The 11802-nt window shown below is 48.3% G+C and overlaps 1 protein-coding gene across 7 annotated transcripts in view; it reads left to right on the plus strand.

Moving 5' to 3' along the window:
* TMEM201 (transmembrane protein 201) overlaps window positions 1-11802 on the plus strand; it is a 30925-nt gene extending 19123 nt beyond the window's left edge. For 6 of the 7 annotated variants that reach the window (XM_053281089.1, XM_053281088.1, XM_053281095.1 and 3 more), the window contains 5 exons: window positions 3797-4017; window positions 4906-4968; window positions 6884-7162; window positions 7819-7950; window positions 8788-11802. In XM_053281089.1, the coding sequence (XP_053137064.1) occupies window positions 3797-4017; window positions 4906-4968; window positions 6884-7162; window positions 7819-7950; window positions 8788-8885 (793 nt within the window). In that variant the 3' untranslated portion in view covers window positions 8886-11802. Of the gene's footprint in view, window positions 1-3796; window positions 4018-4905; window positions 4969-6883; window positions 7163-7746; window positions 7951-8787 lie in introns of those variants that run through there. The other variant, XM_053281092.1, reaches the window with a different exon arrangement.

Here is an 11802-nt window from a genome sequence, read left to right on the forward strand (position 1 = left end):
TAATTATTATTATTATTATTATTATTATTATTATTATTATCTTCATCGTCCTCATAATTAAGCCTTTAAAAACATCTCTCATATTGATGTAGCCTTGTTGTCTAATAACACTCTATAATTGTTGTAAACACTACTTGAACTACCAAGTTTTAACAATAAAAGGGCTGCTTAGCCGTAACTCTTTTCAAACAGCAGTTTTGACTCTACGGACTTTTTTTTTTTTTCCTTCCCCGCCTTTTTCTCTTCTTGGTTTCACCGTTCTGATTCCTGCTGGCTATGCATACCTAAATCAGAGGAAAATGGTTTCTGTGCCTGGTTTGTTGTTTTTTTGCTGGCAATCAACTTTAGTTCTAGGTGCCATAGGTCTTGTTAGAGAAACCCCTGCAAATTATAAAATATTACTTTATATATTATTAATCAATCAATGCTTTTTAAAAATTGAATTTCCGCACCATGAGGACTAGCAGCTTGACTTATTTAGAAAAAGCTCTTGGGATTTTTTATTTTTTTTTAAGTATCTATGGACTGCAAGCCTGGGAGCTTTCCCCACTCTTTAAATCATCCCTTTAAAATAAAATAAAAAAGTAATCTTGCAGGCATTTAGTAGCTAGATTTAAGAGTGACTATTTAACTTTTTTTTAAAAAAAAATATTGGTTTTTAAAGAAGTATTCAAAAGTGTTTTTATAATTTTCTTGGAAACGTAAGTCTGCAGTCCTAAACGAAATGGGGAATCTGTCCCTTTGAAAACAGTGGGACTTGCTTCTGAGTTCAGGATTGTACTGCACTGTAAATACCATACAATAAATAAATAAATAAAAAGTAGCCAACGACCTTCTTAGCTCAGGGTCGATTGAAGTTGCACAAGCAACCCCATCAATTTCTTGGCCTGGCAATATACACAAATATCAGAGTAGCCCCCGCAGTATCCCCTGACACACCTATGAAGTTGCCATGTCTGCATGCAAAGCACATTCTCTACCAACTGACAATATGAAGCTGCTGCCTGCTGAGTCCCACCACTGGGCCATCTCGCTTAGTGTCGTCCACTCTGACTGGCAGTATCTCCCCAGCTGAATTTTTTTTTTTTTAAAGTGTCCTGAGTTGAAGAAAGTGAAGCTACTCTCGCAGAGGCTGTAGTTTCAAAGCAACAAAGCGCCGGTCGGGATCAAATGACTGCAACCATCTTTGCAAGCGAAATGTCCCCGGCTTTGTACAGAGGGCCCAAGCAGCCGGCAGTCTTTCTTTGGCGGTGAGGGTAGCACTTGGGGGTCCTGAGAAAACCAGAGGCTATTCTTGGCTTGCTATTCTGTCGGGACTGGAGGTTGCCGTACACATGCTCTCCTCTGCACCCTCCCGCGTCGGAAAGACGATCGCTTAGTGTTAAGATATCTGGCAGCACCTGAGTGCCTCCCTGGTGCTCAAGGCGTCTGGGCTCCTCTGCTCTTTCGCAGAGGGCAAAATATCTTCCCTTTTACCCTCCAGCCAGCTTCCCCGCAGCAAAAGCGAGTCCGACCTCTCTCTCTCTCTGCAGTTCCAAAGCTTGGGGGGGGGACCCCCAGGGATGCTTTTGGCCAATCGGGCAAGGCATGCAGATGAACCGGGGCGACTGGCCTATCGGCAATGCCGGCATCGGAATGCAAAGCCTCTCGTTGGCTGGTTGTCGGGTCCGTCTCGCAAGGGAGTAGAGCATCGCTCCACAATAGAGCATCGCTCCGCATCCCAGACCCCTGGAAATGTTGCCTGTTCAAGACACGCAGCTGTTTCCTTTTAGGCGCCTGTCACAGGAGCAGATCTCCTCCCTGCAGCGAGAGCACAGAGAAAGCAGCACCGGTTGAGGGAGACTGACTTGCAAGGGAATCTCATGTGCTTCAGTGGGGCTTGCTCCCAAGTAAACAGGCCTCTTGGATCACCGCCTTCCTTCTCATGCAAATGCAAATATTTTTCAGCGTTCCAGAAAAATATGCAATGGACAGCCCTCCATGCTTACTTCTATTTATAAAGTTTAGGTATTTATCTCTTGCCGTTTTCCTCCCTCTCTTCTTCCACGGAGCTCCAGATGGTGTGCCTGGCTTTATGCAAAGGGAAGAGTGGGCAGACTCGGTCCTTCAGCGGCTGTTGAACTACAACGCCCATCGTCACACGTGGTGGCTGGGGGGTGATGGGAGTTGTAGTTCAGCAACACAAGACAGCAGGACCGAGTCTGCCCACTCCTGCATCAGCAGGCCTGAGGAGGATTAGGTGACTACAGTTGACGTCTTCCTTGTGCCTTAATACAGGGGGAGGCCCTAGGTGAGTGGCGAGGCCCCAAGATTTCGGGGGGATCTGTGGAGCAGGACATGGGTGTGACCCTTCTTTCCGGGGAACTTTCCTAGTTTGGGGTTAGCTGGCTAGATGGTTGTGATAACCGAAGCTTAGAGGTAAGTAACTAGAGGAGGGGTACAAGGTACGTGGTAATACTTTGCAAGTTGTATAGCTGTGTGTGTGTGTGTGTGTGTGTGTGTGTGTGTGTGTGTGTGTGTGTGTATAGTGCTTTAGAGACTGGTATATAGAAACAGAAGGGGCTCATCAGTCATCCCATGAAATTGAAGGTCGGGAAATTTCAGAGCCGACAAAAGGAAGTACTTTTTCTACGGTGTGTGATGGCCACTAGCTTGGGATGGTTTTCAGAGGGGCTTAGACAAAGTCATGGAGGACTGGTCTATCCATGGCTACTAGTCTGGTGGCTATAGGCCACCTCCAGCCTCAGAGGCAGGATGCCACTAAATATCAGTTGCAGGGGAGCAACCGCAGGGGAGAGAGGGCATGCCATCACCCGCTGTCTGTGGGCTTCTTGGAGGCATCCAGTGTGAAACAGGATGCTGGACTAGATAGGCCTTGGGCCTGATCCAGCGGGGCTTTCTTGACTGGAGTAAACCGAATCTCCAAGATAACGTATAAGCAGACATCCATGTAATACTTGTTTGATGGGAAACTATGCTCTGGTTATAAATCTCACTCCAGACCGGGAATCGGCAGAATATAGATCATGATCTATTTATTGTTAGCTCTCTAGAGGGTTTGCAGTAGATTGCCAAGTTGCATACTGTTAATAAGCTGCGTGCTGTTAGTTCAACCCTAGCAAGAATGAAAAGGTGCTTTCCCTCTTAGAAATTAAGCTGGGCGGAAAACTAGGAGAGGACCGTGACTGACCTCAGCTGCGGTACAGAGAACGTGTTCCTGAGAGTGCCGTTCTCGGAGGCAGCCTGATCCTTAATTCTAAGCGATGCCTTCCCCTCTGAGCCACAACTCTCCAGTTTATGGACCCTGAGGTTCTCTTGGAAAGTAAGAAGACCCCGCCAGCGACCCCTGCACTAGACTGCTGCAGTACCGTCTCCTGCCTTTCACAGCTTTTCCTGCCGCTTCAGCCAACTCAAAACGCCTGCTCTCGCCCGCATCCTTTGGAATCGGAATTGGTTGCATCTTAAAACTTCAGCTGCCTGCCGCTCTCAGAGTTTTTTTCACACCTGCATTGTCATACCGGTCCTTCCAGTTATTGGTCTCCTTTTTTCATGGGCATTGGAGCCGGCGGAAGTTGGTGTTGCATGGGGGAAACAACCCCATGAGAACTAGAAACTTGGTGGGTGGTGGGTAGTTAGGGGGGAGTGTTAATATTGATGATTTCAGAGGTGCCCTAGAAATAAGGTATCCCTCTCTGTGGACTCGTTCTCTGCCAGTATGCCAGATCTGGAGATGGCAGTGCCCATGTGGGGAATCCGACCTCTCCTTGAATGCCTCTGTGGTGCATCTCATTCCCAGGTACCTCTCCGGGGACTCGGTCGCCGCGGTCCCCAATGGAACAGAAATCGGCTTTCCATACCTTCCCGCCTCTCCATCCATGTTCATCCCAACACCTCCCAGCATCCTCCAGTTGAGCCAACAGTGCTTTCGGTCTCCTCGCCGAATGTCATCCTCTTCTCTACCAGGACAACTGAATCGGGCACTCTCACTGGGCACGATTCCTTCTCTGGCCAGGGCTGGTAAGCTGTGCATGTTTCTTCTGTTATCTTCTCAAGGTTCTAGTCCTCTCTGTGCGGCCTTGCTGAAGCTGGTAGGACTAGCTTTCCCTCCACTCCGAAGAAAATGGCTGTGCTCTGATAACTTTGCTGCTGCACTGCACAACCTTTCTTTTTCTGTAAGGGGCCAGATTGTTTTTAAACTACCTTAGGGCGTTATAACCGGCAGGATGGGGGGGGGATGCTTTTTGGCAATTGCAGGTTTCCTGTTGGGAGCCTTGGCAAGGTGGGGGGAAAGCTGCAGGTAGATTTCACAGAGGATCAGGGTTCCAGGCAGTTTGTTTGGCAGCTTGAGATAAGCTACGAGTGGGAGTGGAAGACACAAAGCTTCTTTGAGCAGAAGGGATTAGGAGGCGTCCGCAAGGGAAAGGAAGGGGAAGAGGAAGTCGAGGGAGACTGGAAAGTGGGGGCAGAACTAGGGAGGAGTTTGAACAGGGGATGCGAAGACAGGATCCAAAGCAAGAGGTGAGCGATGCTCGGCCCTGAATCGGAATTTAACTTCGGGCTTCGGATAAATCGCAATTACCCATATTGTTGTCTTTTGTTCAGCCTCCCACTCATCGAACCTGTCCCTGCAAAACTCAGATTCTTCTCCTCCTCCACTGTTGTGTAGGTTGCCAGCTTAATTTGAGACAAGGCTCAACCCTGGAATGTGAAGGGACAGTTGCTTCCGAGCATGTACAGAGTGCCGTTCTCTATTGAGCAAGTGCAACCAGTCTAATTTCTGGGTAGACTCCAATCCCAACAACTCTTACCTTTTTAGTTATTTGGTGTTTCATGTTCTCTTCGCGTGTTCCTGGATAGCCATTGTTTTGGCTGCGTCTTATTTTTTAAAGTTTCTATTCCTTTCAGATTCCGGTTATCTGTTCAGCGGAAGCCGCCCGCCTTCCCAGACATCTCATTCCAAGGAGTCAGGTGAGCGCCAAGACCTTATTCTGCAGACACTCTCAGCACAGAGGTTTAAAAATACCTGTGGGGATGGGGAGAGGGGCTTGCTCTTTCTTACACTTCTAGTCCTTATGAGAATAAATTGAAATATGGTTTGTAAGCGGCCCTGAAACATTTCGATTCGAAAGCAGGTCTTTCAGAGTGTTAAATAAAAACACAAACTTCCTTGAAATGCACGGGCAAGGCCTGTGAAATGAATAGAGACTACAGTGGCACTTGGATTTCCGGTAGTCTGGTTCTTCTGGGTGTTCTCAAAGCAAACAGTGAGGGGTGAGATGCCCAAGTTGTCTCCCGTCTGTTATCCTTCTTTTAAAAAACAAAAAACAAGCCGGGCCAGGCGCAGAGCATCTGTGCCTCTAGTTCCGACCACCACCACTGCCAATTTCTTTCCCAGCCCATTCGTAATTCCAAGTTGCGGGCTGTGTGTGTGTGTGGATTCTAGGCCGGGGTTCTCAAACTTGGGTCCCCGGATGATGTTGGACTACAACTCCCATCGTTCCCAGCCACCTTTGTCAAAGGCTGACTGGGGATGATGGGAGTTGTAGTCCGACGTCATCAGAGAATCCAAATTTGAGAACCCCTGGTCTGGATTATTGCCCAAAAGGCTGGCTTGATGCAAACCGCTAAATAACCTCATTCGCTGGATTTTGATCTTAGATCACAAAAGGGAGTGTTTGGTTTTATTTAATCCCATTGCAGAACCTCTCTACAAATAATTATCATCTTACTGGCTTGGTGGTTTTATTCCAAGGGGTGTGGAGTGAGTGGAGGAGTTTTCTGAGAACCAGAAATAGCTAGCTTGGATTCCCCCTCTGCTTTCTTGCTTTCTTTTTTTGGCTTGCTTGCTGTATCATACCCGTGGCTTGTCTGTTGCCCTTCTGACCCCGTCTGGGTCTTTCCTCCTGCCCCACACGTTGATCGAGTCGTAGAGCTGTTGAGGATTTCAGGGGCTGAAAGCAGGTGATATCTAACCACCCTAAGGACAGATCTCCACTGCAAGATTGTATTGGTTCTCTATGCAGGGGCCATTTAGCACCTCTTCTCCACGAGCTCTGCTGTTCCAGGGCTGAATTTAAGCTCCCTGTGCTCAGTGTCTTAAGCCTGCAATGGTCTGGTGGTCCCAGGATATTTTAAGAGAGCACCCTTCTTTCATATTTATTTATTTTGATTTATATACTGCCCTTCCAATAATGGCTCAGGACGGTTTACCTCAAAATAAAAGCAATTAAAATCAATTAAAAATTAAAAACAAAACTATAAAAACAGCATAAAACTAATTAACAATTAGTTTTTTAAAAACAGATTTAAACAGGTTTAAAACCTTAAAAAGATTCATGCTTGCTACTGCAAAACTAGCTCTCCTCCCCAAGGAGAGGACTTTCAGTGTGTGTTTTGGTAGAACAATCAGGTAATTGTGTGTCTGTGTGTACCTAACACAGCTACCCTTTTGAAATATTTCTGAGACTTTCTGAAAATGTTAATTGTGAGGGTTTCTTTGTACCAGAGGACAACTGAACATGATTTTTAAAAAATATATTGTATACCAAAAAAAACCCCACAGTAGTTATTAAATAGTAAAACAAATTCTGGAGAACCGACTAGATAGTATAAATCTTTCAAATGGACTTTATTGTTTTCAATAAGGATCCTTGGATAACAAAGTGAGTTGTCACATTCATGGCGGCTTTATCCAAGACACATGCCAGTTTTTCTTACGTCGATGCTTTGGATGTCATTGACCTTGTCAATACTGCTTGGCTGTTCTTACGTGTCTTCCTTTCTGCAAACTTTAGTTCATGCGGTTTCGGCCGCAGCCCGCGGCAATAAACTGGAATCACACGGGACCGGTTTGAAATGTTAACGGCTTGCTTTCCATCTCCAGAATATTTCTCTCTCCTCTCGGGAAGCGGCATCCCCTCCCGTGTGCCCTCGCCAGCGCCATCCGTGGCTGGCTCGGTGGCGTCCAGCTCCAGCTCCCTGCGTTACCGCCGGCCCCTCATCAGTCCGGCGCGGCTCAACCTGGCGGGCCGGCGGCTGATGCTCTTCCCGTCTCAGCGCGAGGCCCCGCCCGTGGAAGACCACACCCACTCGGAGAGCATCGTCTTCGCTTCGGACCTGCCCGTGTTCTCCAAAAGGAACCCGAGCGAGCGGGGAATGCCTGGTAGGTCCTTGTCTGGGACTCCGGACAGCTTGAACTGAGCACCTTGTGAGGGGAGGCTGGGATTGAGCCTCGTGAGCCAGGGCCCGGGGCCTTGTTTGCAGTATCGGCGGCTGGGATTGGTTGGCAGTATCGGGCTCCTGGATTGGCTAGTCCTGGTGTAAAGGCTGGGAGCTCTTCTGGATCTTCTGCCCGGGCTTTCTGATGCAGTGTGTTTTATTGGCTCCTAGTTCTGGAGTGGGCAAACCTGGCCCTCCAGCTCCCATCTTCCCTCTTGGCTGAGGATGCTGGGAGTTGTAGTCTGGAGGGCCAGGTTTGCCCACCCCTGTCCAAGCTGGAGCAGCTCGATTTTAGGAACATAGAAAGCTGCCATATACCAAGTCTCGGTCCATCTAGCTCAGTACCGTCTCCATCAGGGGTGCACAACTCAAATGTGCTAAAGACTTACCTGTTTAGTCAGGCTTTTCGTTTCTAAAACTGAAGCTCTAAAACTATCGTTCTTGTTGTATTCTAAATGATCAAAACCGATTCAGGAGTTTTGGGTCGGATAGGAAAGGAGTCTAGATTTTTTTGTTGCTGTTGTTTAGGAAAGCAAAAGAAGCCGCCCGGGAAGGGGTATCGTCTTGTGTCAGTGCTCACCTGACTCTCTCTGCCCACAGATATGAGAGCAGTCATTGAAGCCGGCAGCATCTGCAGCGATCACTCCCTTAAGAAAAGAGACAACTCGTCCCATTCGTCGAGCTGCGTGGTGGACACCACGACGAAAGGGGAGGAGCCGACAGGCTGGAGAGGTGAGCACCCCTGGCCCGGCCCAGCGCGATGCATGAGCATCTCGGGACAATATGCACCATAGAAACCAAGGGCCAGGCAAAGACATAGGAAACTGCCTGGTAGCAAGTCAGACCCCTGGTCCACCTAGCTCGGGATTGTCTGCACTGACTGGCAGCGGCAAGAGTCTTTCCCCGCCTTACCCGGAGACTGAACCCCGGCCATTATTCATGCAAAGCAAGGGCTCCGCCACTGGACTGTGGGTGCTCCAGATGAATCTAGGGAGCTGCCGAACTGAGTCAGACCCTTGGAACACCTAGCTCAGGATCTGTCAACTCGGGTTGGCAGTGGCTTCTCCAAGGTTTCAGGCAGGAATATTTCCCCGTCCTACCTGGAGATGTTGCCCGAGGGGGGGAACCTGGGACCTTACGCTTGCAAAAGGCAATGCTCTTCCACTGAGCTACAGCCCCATGCCTGAAGGGCAATAACTTGCAGCACTCACAGGCAGTCTCCCATCCAAATGCAAAGCAAGGAGGACCCTGCTTAGCAAAGGGGACAATGCATGCTTGCTACCCAAAGACTTGCTTCCCTCCTCGAGTTGGCTATAAAGATTTTAAGTGCACGCACTTGGTGTTTAGGGCCTGCTGCGTTTCTCATCATCGACTAATCGTAACCAGTCTAGGATTGGGGCGCTGGTGTTTGGGGCCAGGAGGCACGTCTTGCTTCTCCCCCACTCCCCGTCGCTCCATTTTAGAATCTGAGGCCTGGGTCTCATGTCCATTAGATCCTTAATACTCATGTCCCTAAGTCCTTAATACTCCCCTCTTTCTTCTCTCTCTCTCTCTCCACATCTGCACAAGGCCGCTTCGGAAACTCATCGATCCACAGCCTGCTAGCCGTGAGCCTCGCCGTCAACGCCATCTTCACGTCCGCCTACCTCTACCAAAGCTTGCGCTGAGCGACGCGGCCGGGGGGAGGATTCCCCCTCCTGGTCCTGGACTTCACACTCTGTACAGAAAGGGATTGTGGGACGGGAAGGACTTGGCCAACCACGTTTTAGTGTCGCCGAGCGAGAGTCTGCCCTTCGGTCAACTTCTGCCTGCCTGCAGAAAATCCCAACCTTATTGTTGGCCTGGCCCGCATCTCTGAACGGAAATCAGGAATTCCCGTCGCCAGTGCAGGACGGACAATCGGCACCAAAGTCTGAAGCTTCTCTGGTCATTTCTGTACCCGCTTCGTACTGAAGTAGTTTGACGCTAACTCAAGAGTAGCTGTTGGAAGGGGACCCCAACCCTGTTTGGGTCCCCCCCTTTACTGTTGACGAGGCGTTCTTGGATTCTTGCTTATGAGAAGAACTGGGGGTGTATGGCCTTGTCTTCTGCTGACTCCGTGCGCTCTTGTTATGGCCTGGCTTGCTCTTGCAGCATTCCCCAGCTCCCAAGAGGGCGGCTGCGTTGATTTGTGTCGCTCTGCAGCTTTCCTCTTCCACTTCGGATTGTCCCGACGGCTTGCCGTCTGGTTCAAACTCATTCCGGTGCTGACGTGACGTGCGTGGCCGAAACGGGCAGATGGTTGTGCTCTTTGATTGCTTGTTTGAACAATGAAACGGAATCTGGTATCGCAGCTCCATTTTGCCTTGCCCAAAGGCGCCCTTTCTACTGTATCCAGACACCGCTGGGACGTTCCAGGACTCCTAACAGCCAGCATGTCTGCTTGATCCGGGTATCTTTTTTCCGAGAATTCTCTCCCATCTTCCTGTACTGCAGATGGTTCATTGGGGAGACGGTTCAGTACAGACACTTGCTGTATTTCAACAGTTCCGTGGGGAGAAATTGGCCGGTCGCTGCTGGCACAGCTCTGCCTATTGGTTTGTAGCTGGTGCTTTATCCCCCTGGTCAGTGCGAGTGTGCCCATCTCTCTTCCCAAACGCATAAACCTAGTTCTCACTGAAGCTGTCCATCTCTGGACTTGTACAGGCTGCAAGTGGGAGCTCACATGATAGAATGTTTCTCCATCCCCCCCAAATAAAATAAAAACCCTTGCACATCTATCACACTGGAGAAGAGCTTTCTGGCAGACTCGTTTTCTGCATACGGAGGGTTGTTTTTTTTAAATTGAATGCGCCACCATACCTATTTAAAAAACAACTCCTCCTCCCTGCACACAGAAATCTAGCAGAGAGAAGAGACTTCTCACTTGTTTTCTCTGTGTTGGGGATTTTATTTTATTTTAATGGACGAATCTTCCAACATGTGATCCCCCTATCTTTGGTCTAAAGTGTAGTCCAGAAACAGATCTACCACCTCACCTGCTGTTTTGAGAACTAGGCCCATGGTGCTAAGGTCCAAAGAGTGGTCAGTGCTAACGATTTTTTTTCCCCCTTCAACAACCCATTTTGCGATCTATATGTATGGACAAAATCCTATCCGACCTGGGAGAGTTTCTGTTCATCCCCTGACTCACTTGGCCTGTGGCCCCAATTTATAAATTCTGTTCTTTGGCTTCACACAGTAACCAGCCCCACTGCACACACCGATTTCGGACACCTTCATCCTGGTAGATACTCCACACAAGTGCGTGTTTTGGCTCTTATTTTGAGTACTTTGGCTGCCATTTGAGAGCTGAAAGTGGACTGAGAGAGGTCTTGCTTCCCCTGGTATAAGCCACTCATTTTTGTACCTCTGATCAAACAGGTCCGGCAGGTTTTTAAATGGAAACCTGCCGGACCTGTTGTGCCAGACTAAATGCGCACAAGCAAGGTTTTGTGTCAAATGCCCTACTGTTGGGAGCAGGGAAAAGTAGTCTGGCTTAGCCTGAGAGAGAAAAGACAAACTTAGCCCCTTGAGTATGGTGCTAGCCCACATTCTGCAGTGCCAACATTGGTGCATAAACCTTCACTAAATCACAGCAGACACACATGTAAAACCATGTGTCTTGAAAGCACCAAGTTCACCTTAATTTCTATCTGCCTTAACATGATTGTGGTGCACTGTTCATCTTGCTACAATTGTTTTGTTTTTCCTTATCTTCCCCCTCTTAAAAATTTTGGGTTTTGGAGAATGTATAATGCCTTTCTTTCTTTCTTTCTTTCTTTCTTTCTTTCTTTCTTTCTTTCTTTCTGTCCCTGTAGCCTGGGGCAAAACAGAACTTTGAGGCTGATTTCTTGTCAATCAGTTTTTTCTTTAAAAAGGCACCGAAGTTTAAACTAGTGTAAACAGGCTAGCCTGTTTTTAAATGGCCACTTTTCTAGGGAAAAGCGAGGGGCAGAGAATGCTTTCCCAGTTGTCCATCTGTGTTTTGAGGATGCTTTTACCGTTTCAAGCATATGCGCTATTTCAGTATAGATGGCTCTGTGTTGTTTGTGGGTGGGGGGGAGAAGGCTTAGGGTCATTTAAACCCCCGCACATTACTGATTGTGTTTCAGGCACGGGACAGGAGGCCATACAAACCACCCAGGATTCCATGAGGACTTGCTTCATAGTGAATGTACAAGCAGCTACCTTCAGGAATGACTCCTATCAAATACACTGTGTCCTACAAGGCTTGAATTTGGGGTGGGTGGAGGGTGGGTGCAAAAGGGGGCAGAGAGCTTGAGGGGGAGAAAGGGAAGGTAGAATCTTATTCCCCACTGCGGGGGGGAAAGGTTGTACATTTTGTACTTAGAGTGTGTGTGGGGGGGGTTGTTTTGTTTTTTGCTGGGGGTGGGAGGAGAAAGAGACCCTGTACAGTTCAGTTAACAAGTTGTGTGTTCGGTTGAGGGGAGGAATTTTATCCCTCCCCCCCCCCGCTCTTTCTCCAGGAGGTTTATGTTCTGTGTTTGACAGATTATTTTTCATTATAAAATAAAATAAAATAAAGTTTCATCTTGAGCATCA

This window comes from Hemicordylus capensis, chromosome 16, assembly GCF_027244095.1.
Source record: "Hemicordylus capensis ecotype Gifberg chromosome 16, rHemCap1.1.pri, whole genome shotgun sequence".
In the NCBI taxonomy this organism is placed as follows: domain Eukaryota; kingdom Metazoa; phylum Chordata; class Lepidosauria; order Squamata; family Cordylidae; genus Hemicordylus; species Hemicordylus capensis.